The sequence below is a fragment of the Sciurus carolinensis genome, chromosome 5, assembly GCF_902686445.1.
Source record: "Sciurus carolinensis chromosome 5, mSciCar1.2, whole genome shotgun sequence".
Classification (NCBI taxonomy): Eukaryota; Metazoa; Chordata; class Mammalia; order Rodentia; family Sciuridae; genus Sciurus; species Sciurus carolinensis.
In genome coordinates, this window is record NC_062217.1 from 137,949,090 (window position 1) to 137,974,707 (window position 25,618).

Sequence of the window (25,618 nt, forward strand, 5' to 3'; positions counted from 1 at the left end):
CACAAGTATGAATGTGTCAAGATGAACCCAACAACTATGTATAACTATAATGCTCCAATATTTTTAAAAAAATTCTTAAGAAAAGGAAACATTTTTACACTACTGGTGGGATTATAAATTAGTACAACCACTATGGAAATCAGTATGGCAGTTCCTCAAGTCTAGGAGTGGAAACACCACATAACCTAGATATTCCACTCTTCAGTATTTATGCTAAAGACTTAAAGTCAGCATACGATACAGATCATTTACACCTGTGTTTATAGTAGCATAATTCACAATAGCCAAATTATGGAACCACCTAGATGTACGTCAATGTATGAGCAGATAAAGAGAATGTGATATATAGGCCCAGGATGGTGGTGTATGCTTGTAATCCCAGAGATCTGGGAGGCTTAGGCAAGAAGGACTGTAAGTTCAAGACCACCCTCAGCAACTTAGAGAGATCCTATCTCAAAATAAAGAAAACACAAAGGGCTGGGATTGTAGCTCAATGGTAGAGGACCCCTGGGTTCAATCCTCAGTATGGTGAAAAAAATACATATCATCTACATAAAAAGAAAATATACATATATATATATATATATATATCATATACATGTATTTATACACAATGGAGTTTTATTCAGGCATAAAGAAGAATGAAATAATGTTCTTTGCAGGAAATGAATGTAACTAGAGACCACTAATGTTAAGTACAATAAGTCAAACCCAGAAAGTCAAGGGTCCTATTTTTTCTCCCATATTTGGAATTTAGAGAGGAAAAAGAAAAAGAAAAAAAAAAAAAAAAAAAAAGGAAGAAAGTTAGGTTTCATGAAAATAGAAAGACTAGACTAGACTAGAGGAAAAGGACCAAGGGGAAGGAAGAGAGGAGAGAAAGGGGAAATTATATTGACCAAATTATATTATTACAATGTGTGCATGCATGAATATAAAACAACAAATCCTACTATGATGTATAATCATAATGCATTATTTTAGTCAGTTTTTTTGCTGCTGTGACTAAAAGGACCTGACCAGAAAATTGTACAGAAGGAAAAGTGTATTTGAGGGCTCACAGTTCAGAGGTCTTAGTCCATAGAAGGTCGGTTCCATTCTTCAGGGCTTAAAGTGAGGCAGCACATCATGGTGGAAGAGTGTGGCAGAGGGAAGCAGCTCACATGATGATCAGAAAGCAGAGAGAGACTCTACTCTCCAGATACTATTATAATATATACCCCAAAGCCACGCCCCCAATTCCCACCTCCTCCAGCCACACCCTACCACTTCAGTCACCATCAGTTAATCCTTATATCAAGGAATTGGTTCACTAATTGGGTTGAGACTCTCACAACCCAATCATTTCTCCTTTGAACCTTTGTGCATTGTCTCACATGTGAACTTTTGGGGGACACCTCACATCCAAACCATAACATGCATCAATAAAAAATAGAAATAAAAAAACTCTGAAGAAATGTCAAACTCATGAGGTTACAAGAACTTTTCCCCTTCAGTCTCTTCCTACTGTTCCTGAGCAGCTCAGAGAGTGCAGCTTCTTTCCCAAGGTCCTGAAGTCTTTTCAGGCCACCCTTACAAGATACACTGGAACAGAAAGAGCAGTGTCACTCCAGTGATACTTCTCCACAGCACCCCTGCAGTCAAGCCCTGTGTTTCTTCTGCTCCAGGTCTCGAGAAGGGGAAATGTCAGACAGATGAAATTTGGTTCCCATTCCAAAGTAATTTCCCAGGCTGTCCAGAGAAGATGTAAAGAAAACACAATTACAAACAGCCATAATCATCACCCCTATTTCTCACCAAGAAGCTATGGATTCTGCCCAATCTAGAGGTAATAGAAGATGAATATCAACCTTCCATGGGGTCATCAGCATTCCACACACTACACTGTTCATCAGAAATACAGTCCCTGGATGAAAAAGAATATTCCATAATACTTGACCACACCCAAGTGTACTAAGGGACCTGACAATTATGCACCTTTGTGATTATCTCCAGGGCTACCATTTCTGCAACCAGAACTGGTCAGTGTCCACCCAGGCACAGCTCCTCCAGCTTCCTAATACCCTGCACTGGAGCTCAAGATGGTAATCTCATTACTTGCTTAAGCAAATCCCAGTTTAAACCACCAAGAGGTTTAGTTTTCTGTCTTGACAAGCCACCAGAGCATGCTTACTTTCTCTAGGGATGCTATTGGCAATTTAATGCCAGGGAATAGTTAATTAAAGAGGCTTTGGAGAGAACAGCATTGCTAGGTGGCACTACTAGACAAAACAAAAGGTCTACCAGGTAATTTATTTCGGCCTGAACTGTGAAAAACTGGTAAATCTTTAAAGTGGAGCTAGAATGGTGGAGAAACAGAAGATGGGCCAAATGCTCACATGAAGTGCAAGTGAAATAAAGACAAGGTCATAAGCACCCACCTCAAATGATCTGAGACCAACTTCATTCTTATTTATTCACTGATCGAACAGATATTTATTTGTTCCTAGACAACATGAGGCACCATGGTAAACAGAAAAGAGATACAACAGTGCACCTGCCCCTGGCACTTACATTCAAGTCCATAAGGATGGATGAACAAGAATCAAGAACAATTTGGAGATTCCTTAAAATACTAAGAATGGAACCACCTTATAACCCAGCTATCCCACTCCTCAGTATTCATCCAAAATATCTAAAATCAGCATAGTGGAGGGATGCAACCACACCAATGTTTACAGCAGCACAATTCACAATAGTCAAATTGTGGAACCAGTCCAGATGCCTGTCAATAGATGAACAGATCAAGAGAATGTGGTATACATACACAGTGGAGTTTTACTTAGCCATAAAGAAGAATGAAATTATGGCATTTGCCAGTAAATGGATGGAAAGTGGAGAAATCATGCTTAGTGAAATAAGCCAGATTCAGAAAATCAAGGGTTGAATGTTTTCTCTCATATGCAGCTAGAGTAAAATGGGGGTGGGGGGGGAGAATCAAATATAAATGTGTAAGGAACTCATAAAGACATAAGAAAGATCAGTGGAATAGAAGGACATCAAGAGAGAGGGAGGGAGGACAGGAAAGGGGAGGATATGCAGAATGTATTTAACAAAATAATGCCATGTCATATATGAATTTAGCACAGGGCATTATACCTTTCTGTATATGTAGAAATTACCAACCAAAAATAAATAAATAACTGAGAGAAAGGAAGATCAGTAGAGTAGAGAAAGGAGAATGGGGGAGGAAGGAGGAGAGGAAGAGCAAAGGACAGGGGAATGGGAATGAAATGGAGGAAATCAAATCAAATTCCATGCATGTGTGATTTTATCAAAATGAATCCAACTACTATGTTTAACTATAATACTCTTAAAAAAATAGTCGGGAAAGGAGTGAAGTTCACATTGCCCCAGAACTACTTAAATAAAACAACCCTTTGATATTTGCTAATGACAGCTCTATTCGGATCACCCTCTTAAGCACAGCAACCAACACAAAATCTGATGCTTTTAGGCATTCAAGAAACTTAAAATGTAGCTGCACATGAGAATCAAACTCACGAAAAGTTGAATATCATAGTCTGTTAGTGTTGGAGGGACAAGGCCTACAATAGGCATATAAGATGCTTAATATCACTTGTCATTAGGGAAACATCGATAAAATCACAATAAGATATCATTTCAAAATACTAGGATAGCGTTAATAAAAAGAAAAGGAAAACAAGTTTTGTGAGGATGTAGAGAAACAGGAATCATACACCACTAGTGGGCATGCTGAATAGTGCAATCACTTTGGAAAACAGTTCGGCAGGTTAACCAGTTACTATGTAACCCAGCAATTCCTCTACTAGGCATATGAAAATATATGTCTGCATATCTGAATGTTTATAGCAGTATTATTCATAATAAGCAAAGGGAAAACAACCAAAATTTCCATCAACTGATGAATATGGTTAAACAACACATGATGTATCCATACAATGAAATATTATTTGGCAACAAAAAGGGACAAAATTCTGATACATGCTATCACACCTAAGAATCCTGAAAACACTATGCTAAGTGAAAGCAGCCAATCACAAAAGACCACACATAAAATGTCCAGAAGAGTCAAATCTATAGAGACAGAAAGCAGGTTAGTGGTTGCCTCAGGCTTGGCATTGTGGGAAGATAGGGGAAGAAATTTCTAATGTATTTTTGGGGAGGCAATGGAATGTTCTAAAATTGACTGTGGTAATAGTTGCACAATGCTGAATATACTAAAAAACATGGTTTTTATACTTTAAATAGATGAATTGCATGGTATGCAGATTACATCTCAATCACCTCATTGTACAGGTTAACAAATTTTAAAATATAAATGCCTAATTATAATTGTTCCTGAAGAAAATCTCAAAATGCATGACCCAATTTCCCATGTTCTTAAACAAAATAGGTTGAATAATATTTTAGTTCTTTCTGATGAGTCAGGGACAAATGAGAGTTAATTATTGTGACCACCACCCATTGATGCCCTCAGGAACCATGTAAAACTTGGGTTTCTCAGTCCACTAAAGGTGTTAACTTTCTTGCGATAGCCAGTGTTACTGCAATGTGTCTTTCTAGAACCTATGCTGTATGAATGCAGAGAAACTAGAAAAGCAAGTTTGTTAAAAATGTGACTTTGGGAACTGGGGGTGTAGCTCAGTGGTAGAGTTTGTTTAGCAGGCACAAGGCCCTAGAATTGATCTTCCATACCATTAAAAATTTTTTTTAAAGCAAAAGGTTACTTTGGTGAAGAGTAAACAGACTCTCAGGGAGAGCACAGAGGCATTCCCAAGTATAAGAAGCCTAAGCATTTCCAGTTTCATTTCATTTACTTTCCAACACTGGTCTTGGTTGTTCAAGTGTTTGCTTCCTTCCAGCTCTCAGCTGCCTTCTGGGTTATCACTGGCAAGTTGCCAAATGTGATGGTCATTATCATTGGTAGTAAATGTTGTAAATGTTTTTCTACTAGAACAACTTTTTTAAATTTTATCATTTAATTATTTTATTTTATTTTTGGTACAGGGGATTTGAACCCAGGGGAAGTTATAACCACTGAGCCACATCCCAGCCATTTTTAAAATATTTTATTTAGAGACAGGTTCTCACTAAATTGCTTAGGGTCTCTCTAAGTTGCTGAGGCTGGCTTTGAACTTGTAATCCTCCTGCCTCAGTCTCCCAAACCACTGGGATTACAGGCATGTGCCATTGCACCTGGCTTTACTTTATCAACTTTTAACAAAGGCACAGCTTTGATAGAGAAAAGATATTTTACTCATCTGGGGCCATTTAATTTGAGGGTACGGTGCCCTCCCTTTTTTATCATTAAGAGAGATTTTTCAGACTCTTTAGCATTGGAATCTTTTTCTTAATTACCTTTTAACACTGAAACCCACATGTGAAAGACACAGAAGTGACATCTTTTTTGCACCATTTTATTTTACAAATCATCACACATCAATGGAAAGTTAATTAATAAGAACAATAAAGATATTTTGATCAACATAAAAGTTTGGAAAATTGTCATTTATGGTTGAAAGCTGTAGTTGCATGAACTTCAGCACCCATTTATTTTTGTGCTTTGTTTGACTTAATACGGAAAAAAGCCTGATTCAGCTGGGCAGAGTGGCACATGCCTATAATCACAGCAACTCAGGAGGCTGAGGCAGAATTCCAAGTTCAAGCTCAGCCTCGTCAATTTAGCGAGGCCTTTAGAAACTTAGTGAGGCCCTGGTCTCAAAAAAAATAAATAAATAAAAAGGGCTGGGGATATGGTTCAGTGGTTAAGTGGCCCTGGAGTTTAATCCCAGGTCCCAAAAAAAAAAAAAAAAAAAAAAAAAAAGAAAAGCCTGATTCACAGAACAAATGCAAATCATAGCTGTTTTTTTGAACAGTTTTTCTTGCAATTGCAGGAATTCTTGAATCAAAACCGATTCAGTAGATTGGAAAGAATTGCTAAAAATATTTCACACAAGCTTAATATTAAATATCTAACAACTCCTCACTTTGTGAATATAAAAACCAAGCAAAAATCATCCAAACCTTTTTTTTTTTTTTTTTGTGGTGCTGGGGATTGAACCCAGGGCCTTGTGCTTGCAAGGTGAACACTCTACCAATTGAGCTATCTCCCCAGCCCCATCCAAACCTTTTAATAATTACAAAAATGCTAACAGAGCTTAGCAAGGGCTTGCTGGTTACCCATTTACTTGTTATTACATAACTGACCTCAGCCAGAGTAAGAGAAGTTGCCAAGCAAATACATCTAGGCCTTGACTAAAATTTAGTCGAGTCTGGTGCCCGTGTGTTGAAGTGGTCCTAGAGCTCGTGCCACTTTTTGTGAACATGTACCTACAGAGGTTGGGGGTGTAGTTCAGTGGTAGAGCACATGCCCACCATTTATAAGCCCCTAGATTCTATCCCCAACACCACAAAGAGAGACCTCAGAGCCACAAATCTGCCAAAGAATGGTCTATTTGTAGCAATTCAGAAGAAACTCATTCCAAGGCATATTTAAAGCTGGAACTCACAGAGGTTAAAGGAACTCACCCAGGACTGGGGATGGAGCTTAGTGGTAGAGTGCTTGTGGGGCACGCACAAAGCCCTGGGTTCGATCCTCAGTACCACAAAAGAACAAAACAAACAACAAAACCTGGTATTAATGATGTCTCTAAATTACTGAAATACATTAAATGATATTCCTTCTGTCAAAAACAGCAGGAATGTATAAAAGTAAAGTTGAAGCACATTTTCATAAAACTGACAAACCCAGTCTGGTATTTACACAGATAAGGATTTGCTGATGTTTAATTGGTTCGATCCCCAAGAATGTTTGATAAACAGACTGATCCTAAACAGACTCAAGGTTTTTGTTTTTGTGCTTAACTTTGAAATACAGAGTCATATTTCCAAAAATTGCCTGGTATTACATATTTCACAGATTTCAACAACACCCCTCCTATTAACCCCAGTTCAGCTCTGAATCCAGGGACTCCAGATCCTGGGACCTGAGCCTAGCCCTGAATCCTAATAGTCCTTGACTAATATAGTCTCTTTGCGTGCTCCACTGACCCCATTCTAAGGGCTTCAGAGGAAAGGAGGGGTGGAGCTCTTTTAAAAATCTTCCTTCTATCCCTCCTTTCCTTCCTTCCTTCCTTTCCTTCTCTAATGAGAATTGAACACCAGACCTCAAACATGCTGGGCAAGCACTCGTACCACTGATCTAAAACCCCACCATTTTTTATTTTATTCTGAGATAATGTCTCACTAAATTGCCCAGGTTGGCTTCTAACTTGCCAGCCTCCAGACAAGCTGGGATCACAGGTATGCACCACCACAGTAGGCAATATTGTTCCTGGTTTCTTAATGTCAAGACAAAATCTACATATTCCCTAACAATAGAAGACAATATTTCTAGTCCAGTGATTTTGGGGTGATCCCAAAGCAGTTGTTTTGGCACAGGGCTATGTCATTCCAAGAATGAAATTTCAAATCTCAGACCATGAAAAAATGGTTAAAAATTAGTCATATACAAACAATAGTGGGTACTGGCAAACAAAGGTATTCTCTGGGGGCAACACAACCATCAAGTTTTCATTTATCTGCTTATAAGTAAGCTGTAACAACTTTGTAGTTAGATAACAGAATTTATTCATCTAATCGGGCATTATAAAATGCTATGATCTTAACTGGATATAATACTGATATTTGTTTTTAGCAAATAACAGATTATGGATATATTTTTAAAGGTTCATTTTTTTTTAGAAATATATACAAAAACATTGAATATTGAAATGAGATGATTGCTGAGATTTACTTCAGTATATACAGTTTGGAAAAAGAGGAGGTTGGCATTTATGCCTTTTTTTTTTTTTTTTGCAGTGCTGAAGATTGAACTCAGGGCCTTGCACACACTAGGCAAGTGCTGTACCACTGAGCCACAGTCCGTGAGGTTGGGCATTTAACAGAAGAAATAAAATAAGATCAAACATGACTTGATAATTAAAGAAGTCAAGTGGTGAGTACTTGGCAGTTCGTTATATTATGTTCTCTAGTTTTGTTTAATGTTTAAAATTTACTTAAATGAAAAAAAAATTATAAACACAAACACTCTCCAAATACTCATTCAGGATAGTGAAAAAACAAGTGGCACAGAATAAGTTACTTTTGAAGCAAAACTCAAACAGGTCTCAACTGTCCCTATTTTGCCTTCTAAATCTGTTTGTGGAGCCAAACAAATCAAGCTCCTTTCAGCTTGGATAGGACAAATTTTAACCTGCCTGCCCTAATAAGAAACATGAAATGAAGATAGTCTAGCAACTCCACCCTGACATTTCAGCAGCAATAATTATAAATCATCCTAGAAAGGCCTAATTGGGATCAGATTTATATTGATGTATTTAAAGACAAAATTTTGGTGTTCCCCAAACCACAATGAACAAGTAACTGAAAATAATTTAAGTCATTCACAGCAAGTGTGGTGGAGCATGCCTGTAATCCCAGAAACTGGGGAGGCTGAGGCAGGAGGATTGCAAGTTCAAGGCTAGCCTCAGCAACATAGTGAGATCCTATCTCAAAATGAAAAATAAAAATGGACTGGAGATGTAGCTCAGTGGTAAAGTGCCCCTGGGTTCAACCTCCAGTACAAAAAAAACCAAAACAAACAATCAAACAAAAAACTAAAAACTAAAAAGACATGTATAGTATATTATTTTTTCTCCTTTCTTTGGAACCACTCTTACGTGTATAGCACACTAATACCTGTTTGCTCTACCTACTGGTTAATTCAGTGCTGAGTCCAACTATATCTGGGGTAGGAATTTAAGAGGGAGAATGGGAGGCAGATAATACGATTCTGAAGAAATTCTACCTTTATGCCATAGTGGGGGAGCTCAAGTAGAAGTAGAATACTTACTTTCTTAAATATTAGGTTCCACCAGGTGTCAAGGCACATGTCTGTAATCCCAAGTCTGAGTCAGGAGGATCACAAACTCAAGGCCAGCCTCAGGAATTTAGCAAAGCCCTAACAACTTAGTGAGACCCTGTCTCAAAATAAAAAATAAAAGGGCCAGGATGTGGCTCGGTGGTTAAACGACCCTGGGTTCAGTCCCTAGTATCAAAAAAAAAAAAGTTTACCTCATTTAACTTCTCATCTTCTGGCACAGTAAAGTAACTTAGTAAAGGGCATGTTACTGACCTTTCCTCCAATTCCCTACCTCAACCGCTTCAGTAATTCAATTGGTATTACTGATGCCCTCTAGGACTATTCTTTGAGCCTCTCTGTGAACTGTGTATCCCAGTCACTGTGTGCTGGTCACTGCATAACAATTAGATCTCTGAAAATAAAACCCTTGGCTGTCTCTACCTCTGGAGATAGTCTGCATGAATGCTTCTTCCTGCTTTACCCTAAAAGCATCTCTCTTGAGATTGTCCCATTTCTGTGTTGAATATGTACCTACTTTCCTAAATAAGCTTCTGTCCATGTCTTTGGGGGAAAAATGAAAATAAAGCCCTGATTTTCAGTTGTTTGCCAATTTCCATGATGTAAACATACCCATCATAGCCAAAGATCTTTTTTATTAATTTTTTTGGTACTGATGATTGAACCCAGGGTGCTTTACCACTGAGTAACACGCCCCCAGACGTTTCTATGTTTTATTTTGAGACAGGATCTTGCTAAGTTGCTGTTCTCGGCCTTGAACGTGTGTTTCTCTTGCCTCAGCCTCCAGACGTGGGGATTACAGGCATGCAGCACCATGCCGGGCATGGCCAAATGGCCAAGGATCTTTTTTTTTTTCTTTTCTTTCTTTTTTTTTTTTTTTTTTTTTTTTTTAATTTTTTTGGTAGTTGTAGGTGGAAAGAATGCCTTTATTTTATTTGTTTATCTTTATGTGGTGCTAAGGATTGAACCCAATGCCTCACACAGGCTAGGCAAGCACTCTGCCAGTGAGCTACAGCCTCAGTCCATGGCCAAAAATCTTGAATTCAGAGTTGGGAACCCAGAACCAGGATAAATTGGCTCAAGCATATCACTGGAATTCCTAATTTGCCCAGGATAATCCCAATGTATGCCTGTGGTCCTGGCATAATTAATTATGGCACCCCTACTACTATTAAAAAATGCTAATGAAATACGTGGTTACCCCCAAAGAATAAATCACATTTGGATCCTTTCTCATAATAAAAACTTTCTGCAAAAGGAAAAGGAGCATTCAGGCTTAAACTATCTTCTTAGTATATAATATCCTAAATATATAACATCAATTTTATTTTTTTTTATTTTTTTTCATCAAAAATAGGTAGTATTTGGGGACAAATGTGGTGTGTGTCTGTAATGCCAGCTACTTGGGAGGTTAAGGCAAGAAGATCACTAGTTTGAGGTTAGCCTGGGCAATACAGCCAGACACCCTCTCAAAATAAATTAATTAAAATTAAAATTTGAAAGGTATGGAGTTGGGGAAGTATGAATATAAACAGACTAAACTAATGCTCTCACCCTGCCTCTCCCATGTTGTTTCATGACTTCTGGAACTGCCGTGGCAGCTAAGTAAAATCAAATTAGGCAACTGGTTTCAGGTTACATTCTAGAGTCTCATGAAACTGAATAGCACATCCAGAGTCTAGCACCATGCCTGACCCAAAGAAGTAAAATCTCATTAGTCCCTGTAGACTCCATAAGAAATGATTAAATCTCAGAATGTACGGACACTTAGGTCAATACTTCCTTGATCGCCTTTACAACAATTCCAAAAAGCCCTCTTCCAGTCTTGCTTTAAAACTTGCCAGTCATCTTTCACTTAGCATAACGTGTTAGAGATTTAAGGATAATGAGGTATGTCATTAAAACATTAGTAAATTGTCACATTGTGGAAGAATGTAATTGGGCAAACTATAAAAGATGTTTTGATTCAGAAGCCCCTGGAACCTGTTCCCTCTTGTGATACCAGATGGCAGGAAGATATCAGAGGTTGCTTAGGTCATGTTCAAAGACCTCAGGTGCTAACCTGAAGAGGCCAAATATAGGATAATTTGATCTAAAATAAGAATAACTATTGCAAAATATTGAAAATCATCAAATATGTTTAAAGTCATGAGATCATATGATTTTTAAAAGTTTTATTTAATTTTGAATTTGCTTTGCAGTGCTGGAAGTGGAACCTGGGACCTTGTATATGCTAGGCAAGCACTCTACCACTGAGTTACACTCCCAGCCCCTCTTAGTTTTATCTTTAATTGAAAACGATTGTATGTATTTATTGAGAACAATGTGATGTTTTGACACATGTATATACTGTGAAATGATCAAATCAGGGGAATAAGCATATCTATGATGATATTTTAAAAAGAAACTGAGGGTCATTGGGTGATATGATAACACTTCTTTTTCTCAAAAACTGGTAAATAAACAAATCACACATTAAAAAAAAAAAAAAACTTGCCAGTGACGTAATACAACCCATGGTGGATTAAATAAGTGGAGTCTAGCAGGCAAGTGTATAGGACTTGACTCTTCACAGGGTAGGATCCAGAGGAAGAGTTATGATAAGAGTTATTGCTAAATATTTAATGAGCTGTCATGTAAAAGATGGATCAGATATATTGTATTCTCAAGGAACACGGCAGAAGTTACAGCAAGGCAGATCCATAGTATAAATAAGAATATCTAATGCCACCACTAATACCAATAGCTAATGTTTAGCAGTACTTACATTTTGCTCCAACCCTCACTGTACTGCTGATTTATATCAGATTTGAGGTCAACTAAATCCATCCCTGCCTCTTTCACACCTAGACAACCTATCTGTGCTGTAAAGAAGTTGTTAGTGCAGAAGCCCCAGAAATCTCCAAGTAACTGGCACTGCCTGAGCTGGCCACAGTTCACAGAGGTTCGTGCAAGTCATCTGTTCTGAACCCCCACTATCTAAAAAGTCCCTCTAGTCTCAAATTCAGTAAAGGGTCAAGAAGGTCCACCTGCTAGTTCTAAAGGCAACAAGCAGAAATATCCGTCTCATCCATCATCTGCCAGAAAGAAGATTGCAAGCCCATTTTTTTTCAATCCCCGGAGAATAGGTTTAAAAAATGACCCAAGAACTAGATTGCAGATGTTCTGAATTCTGAAGTCTTGTTCAATTCATGTGGCTCTTAAAAAGGAAAAGTGCTCATCTTTCTAATCCTTTTCATCTCCTTTGTGCCACTTTGTGGTTAAGATTTGCCTTATTCAAGGGCAAGGGTATCAGTCAAGATAAAAGGAAGGCACTTCCTTTTATAAAAATTAACTTTGTCCTGACACTAAATTAGCAGTCAAATAAATTACACAGTCTTCTTTTTGACTAAGTTGACTTGCAATGAAATAATCCATGAATGTGACAAGATCAACACAGGCCCTGTGCTATGCTTCTAGAAACATCAGCATGCATTAGGGAAGCTTCCTTTTAGAAAGTATCTCACCTAAGGTCATACTGCTAGTAAGTACTGAAATGAGAACTTAAATTCAGCTCTGATGGCTCCAAAGACCTTTCCACTGCAGAATGTTTACATCCGCACTAGAACTCACTAGGGTCCTAACAAGCAGAGTCAAAATCCTTAGTTCTCAGTTTCTTCATTTGCAGATAATAGTACTTATCTCACAGAGTGTTAGGAGTATTTGATTAAATAACCCATGTAAAGTGGTTAGCTTAGTGCCTGGCACATAACAAGTTAAGTTCTCTTAATATTGGTTGTTGTTACTCCCATAGACACATAGATAAGCTTATTGCCAAAGTTGTACAGATTACGTATACCTATCTTTTCAGAAAGTCTTAGAGAACACATTTCCTATTCCCAACATAAATAATAGTCTTACTGTGGTATAAAAGTCAGCTGGTGGAAATGAGTTTGAGTTTAAATTTTGACCCTACTGGCCAAGTGCGGTGGCACAAGCCTATAATCCCAGTGACTAAGGCTGAGACAGGATCACAAATTTGAGGGCAGCCTCAACAACTTAGTGAGACCCTGTCTCAAAATAAAAAAATAAAAAGGGCCTAGGGATGTTGCTCAGTGGTTAGACATCCCTGGGTTCAATCCCCACAATTAAAAAAAATTTTTTTTGGGCCCTAGGAGTCATCATGAGCTACAGGTCTTCAGGCAGTTGCTTCACTTCTCTGAGCCTCTCTTTCCCCACCTGCAAAATGGAGAATGTGACTGTGTGTCACAGGCAGGCTGAGGCAGGAGAATTGCAAGTTTGAGGCCAGGCTTAGCAACTTAGTGAGGCCCTGTCTCAAAACAAAAACTAAAAAGGGCCGGGGATGTGGCTTAGTGGTGAGTTGCCCCTGGGTTCAATCCCCAGTACTCAAAAATAAATAAATAAAATGAGAATGTACAAATATATTTGTAAAAGCACATTCAGAACAAGGGGTACACAGTGATTGCTCAATAATAGCTACCCACATTACTCCCTAAATCAAAGCTATTACTAGAAGGACCAACTATTGTCATGAGTTTCCATCCTATTTCCGAACTATAGGGAAATGTGTTAGAAGCCCATTTGTAACAGCCTCTAAAAATTCATTCCCACCCTTCTGAATCACCTGCTGCTCTCAAATACATTCCCAAGTAGAAAATACATATAACATGTACACACTCACACACATGCACACAGGCGACTAACAAACTCCAAGCATCTAAAAGATGCCACGAATTAAGTAATGAGATATCAATCTTGACAGCTGCACTATCCAGAGAAAAGGTCTACCTAAAAATTCTGTACACCACACTGGGTACACCAGTTTCCATGTTTGATTCAGAATATTGTTATCCTAGGGTGAATTCTGTCTTACATATTAAAGCTAAGGCACATGTAATTAAATATAAGTCAAATACTGGTTTATTTATGGTAATTTGTTTGTATTTCACACACACACACACACACACACACACACACACATCCATGTACCACAAACAAAATATTAAGAGTCAGACTTTTACAAAAACAAAAATCTGTCAGTTAAAACCAATACTTCTTTCTTTCCCTACCTAGTCTGTCTCCAAAACTATGATGGGTTTTGTTTTGCTCACTTATTAAATATTCCACATGTTAAGAATTAACAGCATTACTTACATCTTTGGCTACCAAGCCAAATAAAATATATTCTATATTAATGTTGAAAATCATTTACTAGTCTTTGGAGGAAAAGTGGTATTCACATGCTTAACAGAATCCTGATCTTTAACCACTTAGACACTGGACACCTAGGCCTTAAACTCTTGATCCTTACTTCAAATGTGAATTGTACAATTCATAATTTAATTGACAAACTTGGAAATTTGAATATATCCCAGAAGGTAACAATATTAGAGTGTGCTCCTACTTTACATTTTAGCATTTTTTTCTTGAATTTGCAGTTTCCTTTCTACCCTGAAGTTTGATTATGTCAAAAGAAGAAGAGAAAAAAAGAAAGGCATATATATATATATATATATATATATATATATATATATATATATATATATCTCCACATTCTATGCAGATACAACCCGAAAATTCTCCCTATTGTTCAACCTGGTTCTTCTACGTGGCCTGATTTAAGGGTAATGTAAAGTCCACGCACCAAAGTTTAGTATCCCAGTTAAAAACTGGAAGATTAATACTATTACAACAATGGCCAAAACTTGTAACCGATTTGGGATTCTTCATCTTGTACCCATATGTTTGTGCATCATAAACTCTCACCTGTTTTCTGCTACCTGGATATTCTGTATGGATGACGTTCTAAGTCAGAACTTCCTTCCAGAAAGTCACCAGCACACAACCATCCTTTATTCCTGCCTGTAGCCATGTGCTGGGCAAAGAAAGGGCAGCATGTTCTTCAGTCCTTCAGAAGATGCTCAGATATCTGCCTTTCTGGAGACTTGGAATGAGTGACTCTACTATTTCCTTCACATTTTTCATTTCTCTCCACTAGTGTTGTGCTTTATCTAAAACAGCATCTTTGGTGTCTAAAATGTCCAGAATTTCAAGACACATTGTGTCATCTCTGTCCTCCCCAACCAAAAAAAAAATTATTTAAAGTCATACTTTTGTATGGGGGAATCTGTTCCAAGGCTCCCCACAGATACTAAAATTCTTGAATGCTCAAGTCCCTTAAATAAAATGGCACCATATTTGCACATAAACTACGCACATCCTCTTGTATACTTTTATTTTTATTTATTTATTTATTTATTTTTTGCAGTACTCGGGATCGAACCCTTGAGTACTCTAGAACCGAACTACATCCCCAGCCCTTTTTCGTTTTTTATTTTAAGACAGGATCTCACTATGTTGCTGAGGCTGACCTTGAACTTGCAATCCTCCTGCCTCAGTCCCTAGAGTAGCTGGAATCAAAGGCATGTGCCAAAGCATCTGGCTTATATACTTTAAATCAGCTCTAGATTATTTGTAATACCTAACATAAAGCAAATGCTATGTGAATAGCTGTTATGCAGCATTGTTTACGGAATAATGACAAGAAAAAAATCTGCACATTTAATGTAAATGCTCTTTCTTTTCCAAATATTTTTGACCTTTGTCTGGGTCAACTGTATTCACCTATCTTAGAAAATAACTTATTAGGAACAGTTATGTACAAAATTGCTTTCTAATACAGTAAAATATTCCAAGTTCTAATCAAGAATCAAGAATACAATGTTTGAACTAGTAATTCAAAAACTGGGTGCATAGCCAGGCACGGTGGTGCACACCTGTAATCCCAGTGACTTGGGAGGCTGAGGTAGGAGCATCACAAGTTTGAGGTCAGCCTCAACAATTTAGTGAGCTCCTGTGTCAAAATTTAAAAAAATGAAAGGACTGGGGATGTAGTTCAGTGGTAAAACACCCCTGGGCTTCATCTCCAATGCGAAAAAAGAAAAAAAGAAAAAAAAAAAAGAAAAAGAAAGTCAGTTGAAGGTTATATCTGCCAGCTCAATTGTCTTGTTCTATGGATTAACAGTGGGCAATATTTAGTGTGGTGATGGTGATGACAGCTGACCTATATAAATAACTGCTATGTTCCACACAGGAATCTAAGCTCTTAATATATATTATTTAGTTTTGTCTCACATCAACTCCACAAGGTAGCATTATTATCTCCACATTATTAATACTGAAACAAACATAAAGGTCAAATAGCAGGTTCTGATCATCAAGCTGAGATTCAAATCCAAGCCCTTTTGGAAGCTGAATTAAATACCACACATTAGGCATTCACAGCATCTTAGGACGATCATAGTTTCAAAATATTTGGCACATGAACTGACCCATGAGGTGTTATTAGGTGTGCCTCAAAGAATCAGTAGAAGAAGTAGACCAACTAATCTCCCTACTAATACTTTAGAGAAACTCCATGGAAAGTCCTTTGCCAAAGTCAACTGTAGAAATGGAAACAATTATTTCAATGAGATAAAAATGTCACTTGTAACATTTTTTTTTCTGTGACATCAAGCACATATATTCACATTACCTTGCACTTTGCACGGCATATGAGAAAAAAAGTATCATCTATAATCAGAATTTCAATTTAATTGGGGAGACTATTCACTCATGGGTGGGGAGCACAATCAGCATGAGTTGGGGGGAAATTCATAAGGGCTGAGCTGGTGCAGACCATATGCTTAGCACCTGTGAGGCCCTGGGTTCAATCCCCAGCACCACATACCCATATAAAAAAGCATAATTAAATATTGAGTGTATGTGGCAGACTGGACTGGATTCACTGTGAGTGTAGAGATCATGTAGAGGAACTATCAGCTTTAAATATCAGAGAATTCTGAAGGTATAAGAAATAACACTTGGAGATCACTAGCTCAACTCCAGCTGCTTCAAGGTAACAGCCAGTAACCTAGTTGAAGTAACATCCCTACTAAATAACAGAGGCAGGCAAAGTAACTAAGAAATACCAATGAGGCAGTTAGTCTTTCTTGTAAAAGCTTTCCAAGGATGAGGAGAGTAAGGTGATGGCACTGTAGAAGAAAATAGTGGACAATAATCATTATGCTCCTTTCTTGGTTTAGCAAAATCAACCTGCAACTGTTCTAATTTGTTTGCTATGGGGAGGGGTGCTGGGGATTGAACCTAGGACCTCCGCATGCTAAGCATGTGCTCTACCACTGAGCTATACCTCCAGCTTCCTGATCTTATTTTTAGATTACAGAATGGTGAATAGTCCTCTTGAGAGATCAAGCTTAAATGTTTTAAATAATCTAAAAATACAGAACTGTTTATTTCATGATTCCATTCATTATTTTCACAAATGCAATGTTTTAATATGTTCTACTCTACCCAAAATGTGACAAATAGAAATACACCTATCCACACACATATATCTTAATAACTCTAGTTTGGACAAGGGTAGGCATTTCATGTTGTAAACTGGTAAGTGAAAATTAATTATTTGTCCAGCTTGATGCTTTACCACCCGCATACTTTTAAAGTTCACATTGAAAGGACCCAACTATTTTTTGCAGTAATTGTTCATTTAAAATTTCTCAATTATCTGAAAATAGAAACATGCTTAAGTCTAAATAGACTCCTCTTTACCAAAGTACCAATTGATTAAACAATATTTCTTTTTTATAAAAAGATATATGAATGTTAATACACAAAGTACAAAAATATTAAACCCAGTTTTTGTTTTTTACAGTACTGGGAATTGAACCCAGGGGCACTCTATGACTGAGTTACAGCCCAGTCTTTTTTTATTTTATATTTTGCATCGTGGTCTAAGTTTCTTAAGGCCTTGCTAAATTGCAAAGACTGGACACAAACTTGTGACACCTGCCTCAACCTCCAAGTCACTGGGATTACAAACATGTAAACCCAATATTAACAAAGAAATACTGGTAGTGAAATGTGTAGATGTAACTCCCCATAACCCTGTAAAATTTATTTTAGAAATGTTTGTTCAAATCCTGAGAAAAGAAAACATGATAGGATAATGAAAAGCCAATCTGATGAATCCTTTTAAAACTTTATAAATAACTCTCATGGCTACTTAAAAGAATTAAGATTTTTATTTTTGTAATACACCACTTTAATTTCTGACACAAAGCACATAGCCAGTAAGTTATATTTTCTTGTATATTAAAATAATTCCTATTGGTTTAAAGCACAAGTTAAGGATAAGTTTAGTTTTTTTGTCAATAAGCTATTGTTCATGATCGTACTTTAAATTCCTTAAAAATTATTTTAAGAGGTCTTGCAACCTCAAACACACCATTCGACCTGGGTGCAGTGGTATACACTGTAATCCCAGTGACTCAGGAGGCAGGGGAGGCTGAGGCAGGAGGATTCCAAGTTCAAAGCCAGTCTCAGAAATTTAGCGAGACCCTAAACAATTTAGCTAGACTCTTGTCTTGAAATCAAAAAATAAAATAAAATAAAATAAAACAATCAAAAAGGGCTGAGGATGTGATTCTTGGGTTCAACCCCCACTACCAAAAACAAAAAAATTCAAGTTGATAATACAAAACAAAAACTCAGTACAGTTCTCTTTCATTATATTTTTGTTGCAATCTCTGTATTTATTAATATAGATCAGAGAAATAACTAAAATGTGGTTTCAAAAGAAGTAAATCAGATTAATAATCTTAGGCAATCGATATTAGGTCCATAAAAAAAATAATTTTCTAACAAAGACCAAAAACATACAAAGTAACTAAAACTCCAGGTGCAACATGCCTTTCTTAAAACCATAACCAAAATTGTTGTGTGGTTTCAAAGCTCCACACAAAACCTTAACATTTCAGATCTACAAAATACAAGCATTGGTTTCACCCAAAGTCATGTTAAAAGACTTCCCAAAGTCTTAGAAACTTTAATTCAATGCAGAAAAGTTGAGTAGAAAGGAGATATTAAAAGATAAACCGGGAAAAGTGAAGGTGTTGTGCTGTTTATCAAATATCACACTTTTACAGAAATCCAAAAATCTACTTAATAATTTTCCTACATCCAAAGAATAATCATATGCAAAAGATGAAAGTTTGAATGCAATAATTTACTAGCATGCATTCTACTTACTTTGCTTTTTGCCATTTATAAGCTTCATTAAAGACACAAAGAGGTAACCAGTTGAATGAGGTTCGGCTCAGATGAGAAAAGAGTCGTAAACTCGACCTACAAATTTACATCCCAGGACGTTCGGAGGGGAAGGTACCCTTTACAAACTACCATTATATATACAAGTTTCAGATTGTGAAATAACACACTTCGGCTTTCTGCACCGTACGTTACAATTACAAACCCAGAACTCTACCCCCCTGCTTCCCAGAAAAAAAAAAAAATTCACCTGCAATCTTCATTGGTCCACATAGTTCCGGCCCACATGGTATCAGTGGGTGTGTCCCTCCCAACAGGCCCGCTCATTGGCTGTGAACAGTGTTTAATAGGCTGTGATTTGGGGGGAGGGGATTGTTCAACTCCACGCCTCCAGATTTGAGCTCGCCAAAGGACCCAAGTTACGGGCGGTTATTCTGCGATTCAAAAGCAAGCTGGTAGCCCGAGCTGCAATCCCAAAAAGATGCGCTCTGAAAAGGAAGCGCTCAGCCTCGGCTATGCTGCCCGCTCTACCCCGTTCCTGGACCCCACCAATTGCTCACAGGCGTGCATTTTCCCAGCGACCAATTAGAAGGGTGGGCAGTGCGTTCGCCTTTTATAGAGCAGGGACCTAAGGACCAGCTCAAGATCCGTGTCCAATCGGTCCATTATGCGGACAGGACCAAACAAGGAGCAGGCTCAGTGAATGGTTGGCGCCCCTGGGGAAAAGAATCAGTCCCGAGCGTTCCCTCCGTGCACTCCCTGGACCTCAGGAGCTGGGGCGCACAGAGTGCGCGGTGGTGCTTGCTCCCGCCGTTCCCGGTCCCCGCGCGCTGCGCCTACTTCGCGCTGATGCTCCCCTCCGGGCGGGACTTACGCGGCCTGTTCTTCCTCCCGGAGTCCATCCTCCTCCGCAGCCGGCATTTCTTGGCCGGAGAGTCATGTTGAGCTAGCAGCGGCTGCGGCTGGAGCTCCGACAGGAGCGGGAGGCGTGGGGGAGCCGCGTCGCCGCCGCCCGCGGGGCCCCGGCTGCAGACGAGCGGCGGCTGGACTGGAGACGGGTGGAAGCCGTTGTGCAACAACCCGTTCACCAGGGCTGCGCTGGTGCCCGCGGGGGCCCCTGGGGAGTGCGAGGCTGAGCGCTCCGGCTGCCCGCCGCGGTCGCCCATGCTCTGGGCTGGCGGGACAGCGCGCGGGCCCTGACTCAAGCGGCCTCCCTGGAGGTCATTCTCGGTCGTCTTTATTTCCTCGGATCCTCCCTGCGGCTTCCGATTCAGCAGCCGCAGAGCCGGCGCCCGGGGATGGCGAACCCAGCGCTCCTCCCCTCCTCCCGCGGACTCCCCCACCTCCTCCGCGCCCTTCCCCCCGTGCGCCAGCCCTGCCGCGCCTGCCTGGAGCATGCTGGCCCTGGGCACCGAATCTGGGGTCTCCGTGCACCCCCAGCCGCGCCCCCAGCCGCCCACCTCCCCCTGATCCCCTGGCCGCGCGACTTCAAATGCAGCCTCCTCGGCTCCCAGACCTGTCCCTGCCACTGAGCATGCCCAGTCCTGCCCGCCACCGCCACCGCCGAGTTTCAACATGGGGAATGAAGTTCTCTGGGTTTGCAAAGAGATGGGCGGATTGGGCTTTGTATGGCGAGCGAGCTAAAAGGGTACTGGGTGAGCCTAGCGGGAGAGATTCAGCAGCTTCTGGAGGAATGTGGGAGGAAGCCAAATATTTGCAGAGGTTTCAGGTTTGCTAATTCTGTCCCCAGTGGGCTAGATACCTTTGCAAGGTCACTTGTGTTGCCACTACCCCCACCCCCGCCCGCCGCTCGTGAGAGTGTGTGTGTGCGCGCGCCTGCGTTAAATGACCAAACTACTTAAAGGCCTGAGGGAAGAGAACGATTATTTATAGAAAGGTAGGCAGACTTGCGGAGGGAGAGGAGTGAAATTTCCTTGCTGGCACACACACACCAATACCATGTGGTCTCATGGAGTTAGTTGGCTTTAGCAAGGAGGAAAACTAGGAATACAGTCAGTGAAAGGACAGTGAAGGACAAAACTGGGCAGGATTAACTGGTGCTGGAAGAGACCAAGTAAACAGAAGCAATCCCAAGCTATAAAAAGCACTTTCCTCACCCAGAAAGGACTTCAAGAGACAATGTCATGTTATTTATAGAGTTAGGAGTTGCCTCTTGTTTTAAAAAGAGAAGGCAGCATCACAGGGTCATCGACACCATAAGTTTTAGAGTCAGCCCTGGGTTCCAATTCCAATTCAACCACTGAGCAAACCCAGACTCAACACACCTGGCAACAGAAAACCCAACAGAGAATGCTCGGTAGACAGGACAAATTTGGATGGAGAGGATCTTACAAAAATTATGTAATCCTTTGAGGTCTCTACTTTTGTATTTGTAACATGGGACACTTGTGAGGAGATATGCCTAAAAGTACCTGGTACAATTTTGAAGCACAATAAATGCTCCAAAGACTTATATAAAAATTACAGGAGGCCAATGTTTTAAACTAACCTGCTGCACAGACCAGGCTGAAAATCAAAATGGAGTCATTCATGTTAAAGTTCAGGTCACTAAGCTGTTTATCTGTCCTTCCTAGGAATCTGGATTAGAGATAACAAACATCCCAAATAGGCCCATTTTGTTTTGTTTTGTTTTTGTTTGTTGTTGTTTTGGTTTTGCTTGTTTGTTTTGCAGTACTGGGGATTGAACCCAAGCCTTGGCACATGCTAGGAAGTGCTCCACCATTGAGCTACATCCCCAACCCAACAGGCCAGTTTTAATTGGCAATAGTGAAGTTCCCTCCAACCCTTAAGTAAACTAAATAAGTAACCTAAAGCCCAATAAGTAACCTAAAGTGACCTGATTTTGACTTATCAGTCATTTTTGTAGTTTTTCTCCCTGTCCTCCCCTTATAAGAAAAATAACTAAAAGGAGCTATTTACTTTAGTTTTTGTTTCTGCTTTCTTCAAGCCCTTCTCTATAGAACCAACTTCCTTTGCCCTGCCTATTGGAACACTATTCTACTTTATGGAATGAACTGTTGCCCAATTCTAGAATTAAAAATAAATCATTAAATTGTTATGGTTTTGTCCTTTGACAATAGATAGTTATTACCTTTGTTGCACTTATTTCAACAGTTCACACTTCCTTTCAAGTTGGGGGAACAGATTATGCTCACAGCAATATTCATTGTGTGTAATATTCTCTGTCATTTATACTTAATCTACAGAGGGGTCAGACTGGTAAAGACTAGCTGGCCACTGGATTGTTTGGGCTCTAAGACAGTGCATTCAGCAATGTCTATGGCAATTCCTAATAGCAGACCTAGAATCAGAGCTTTAGAACCACTGGGATACTAGAGTGCTCTGGTCCATCAACTCGGTTTTTATTTGTTTTTGCTTTCAGATAAAGGGAATGGTCACAGAGAAATGACTGAGGTTATTTAGGGCAAAGCTGGGACTCAACTCTAACCTTGGCTCTCTCTGCTTCCCTAACCTTATATTATTTGAAGACATAGAGAAATAAACCTAAGGGATCTAGCCCCTGCCTACCTCTCCTGCTTCATCCCAGGCTCTCTCTCCTTTCAGTTCCTTGAACATCTTTCATCTGTTGTTTCCATTGCCTGCAATTATGTCTCTTCAGACATTTTTGTCTGCTAGACTTCTACTCATCACTTAGATCTCCATTTCCACCTCTCATATAATCCCTTAGGACTATAGTAGGTCTTCCTGCTATACTTTCTCCCAAGTTCCTATATTCCCTGCATGTCTCCTTATCAGTTTGTAACTATAAAATACATCATTTCACTCATTTGTAAATGGTAATAATAATAGGACAATACTGAGTTGTTATAATAATGAAATGAATTAATATATATAAAGTGCCTAGCACATTATAAATTCTATGAAACAACTGTATTTTATTCTATTGCTGTTTCCCCCTCCTATAAGCCCCATTAAGGTAGATGATTTTTTTTGTTCATTACTGAATCAGTAGGAAGCTCTTGGTAATAACTTGTGACTGAGCAAGGGAATTAGGTGGTATTCCACCCGGGTTCCCTCTCACTTTCTACTGTAAACTTGCTAAAGATCACCCTTACCACTTGTCAATATATAAATACATAGTTTTCAAATTTCTACATCATAAAACTGAGTCCTTTGGGAAGCAACTTAACACCAGAGATGCAAATAGAAGCTTTAGTATTGCGGTACCTCCAAGGACATATTCTCTCCAGCTTGATTCCCAGACATGGTGAGGAAGGCTTGAGCCAGGTGGCTCAGACCCAGGCAGGGCAGAAGTACTGGTACAGGGAACAGAACGTCTTTCACCTATGTCCTTTCTCTCACCCTTTTCAATCTGGTGCCCTGCATCAACACGCTGAATGTGGTAGAGAGAAAGCCAGATGGCATCGCACAAGTTTACTCACAGGAGGTGTGTAAGGGGGTAACTTTGAGGTATGAGCTACCATGTGCTCCAGGAGGGGAGCAAATAATCTTTAGAAGATCTTAAGGAAGGAGAAAACCAATCCACTTCTTCATCCTTCATTAATCTATCAATCTTCTATTAAGTGTGTACTACATTGTTGGCACTGAAACATGCTGGGAATACAAAGACAAAGTAGATGCCTTCACTACCCTCAAGGGTCTTACAACTTACTAGAGAGACAGAAAATATCATTAGTTTTCCAACATCAATGTTACAGAAGAAAAATTTAGGAGCCAGGTGCCATGGTGCATATCTATATTCTCAGTGATTCAGGAGGGTGAGGCAGGAGGATTGCAAGTTCCAGGCCAGCCTCAGCAATTTAGCAAGACCCTATCTCAAAATAAAATATGAAAAAGAATGGGAATGTAGCTCTGCGGTAAAGCTCCTCTGGTTTTAATCCCTAATAGCCCCCCTACAAAGAATAACTTTTTTTCTTTCCTTTTAATTTTTTTCTTTTTCTTTTTTAAAAAGAAATGGGGTTTCAGGCTGGGATTGTGGCTTAGTGGTAGAGTGCTCGCCTAGCATGCATAAGGCCCTGGGTTCAATCCTCAGCACCACATAAGAATAAAAAAGTAAAGGTATTGTGTCCAACTACAATCAAAAAATATGTTAAAAAGAAAGAAATGGGGTTTTATTTTGCTGCCCAGAGCTCAAGAGATCTCTTGCCTCAGCCTCCCAAGTAATTTGAACTGCTCCTGGCTCTTTTTAAAATTTTTTTGCAGTTCTGGGGCTTTAACCCAGGGGTTCACACATGCTAGGTAAGTGCTGTCACCAAGCTACATCTTCAACCTTCTTTTAAAATTTTCATTGGAAAAAAGAGCTGGGGATGTGACTCAGTGGCAAAGCACCCCTGGGTTCAATCGCCAGTAGAAATAAATAAATAAATAAATAAATAAAAATTTTATTGAGGGCTGGGCATATACCTCAGTGGTAGAGTACTTGCCTAGCATGTATTAAGCCCTGGATTCTATCCCTGGCACCACTAATAAATAAATAAACTTTAAAAACACAGATCTGATCATGACATTCTTGCACTAAATTCTTTCTGGATGCCCCACAATTCATAATACATCTTAGTAAGGCACATGAGTCCTTCAAGACCTGCCTGCCCAGCCTTTATCTCCTGCCATCCTCTTCATACCCTGTGCTTCTGTGAAACTACACAAACTACTGTTCCTCAACGGTTCTGTGTGATTGTGTCCACTTGCTTCTGGGAGTGAATGTGTCTGCAGCCCAGTTCAAAGGTTCAGCTGTGGCTCTGAGACCAGATTTAACAAGGACTCCTGACTTTGAGCACCAAAACAACACCACTCCATCCATTTTTCTTTGCTTTTTTTTTTTGTATGAAGGATTGAACCCAGGGGTACTCAACCACTGAGCCACTTCCCCAATCCTTGTTATTTTTTATTTTGAGACAGGGTCTTGCTACATTGCTTAATTGTTTTTTATTTTATTTTATTAAGTTATTTTTTATTTTGAGACAGGGTCTTGCTTAATTGTGGCGGCTGGCTTTGAACTTGTGATCCTCCTGCCTCAGCCTCCCAAGGTGCTGGGATTACCCGGGGTGCCAATGCACCTGGTCTTATTTTTTTCTTGGCAAAGCCATATCACTCTTTCCCTATCTCAGTATAATTCAACACTTGCCATATTTCAGTGCAGTATTTTTTTCTTTTCTTATCTCCTCAAGGATCAACAAACAAAAAACTAAATCCCCCTCTTAGTCAATATATGTCCTTTTTGATCAGTTGGTGTCTTCTTTTAAAAGTTTGGGCTAAGAAGAAGAAGATCTTAATGTTGAATCCCCAGGACTCAACCCTATACCAGGCACAAAAATGGGAGCTGAAGAAATGTGGGTGGAAACAATGAAGGATGCAGTTTCCTACAAGTACAAGTAAATAAATTGAGACTGCAGAGTCAAAGTCACAGACACCAGTTGTTATCTGGAGAGCACGTTACTCCTTACTGGTACAGGGGTCTTCTTTTTTGTTTTCTGAGTGGTGGAACTTCCTGAGGAGGTGGGCTTCCCAGACTCAGAAGCACAATTCTGATTGGCACAAGTCTACGATTGACTTAGAAGCTGCCTGGCC

The 25,618-nt window shown here is 39.4% G+C and overlaps 1 protein-coding gene across 2 annotated transcripts in view; it reads right to left on the minus strand.

Moving 5' to 3' along the window:
- Pank1 (pantothenate kinase 1) overlaps positions 1-20,625 on the minus strand; it is a 62,907-nt gene extending 42,282 nt beyond the window's left edge. The window contains exon 1 of one of the 2 annotated variants that reach the window (XM_047553937.1): positions 19,923-20,625. In XM_047553937.1, coding sequence (XP_047409893.1) covers positions 19,923-20,625 — 703 coding nt within the window. Of the gene's footprint in view, positions 1-19,030; positions 19,239-19,922 lie in introns of those variants that run through there. The other variant, XM_047553938.1, reaches the window with a different exon arrangement.
- Between the last annotated feature and the right edge of the window lie 4,993 nt (positions 20,626-25,618).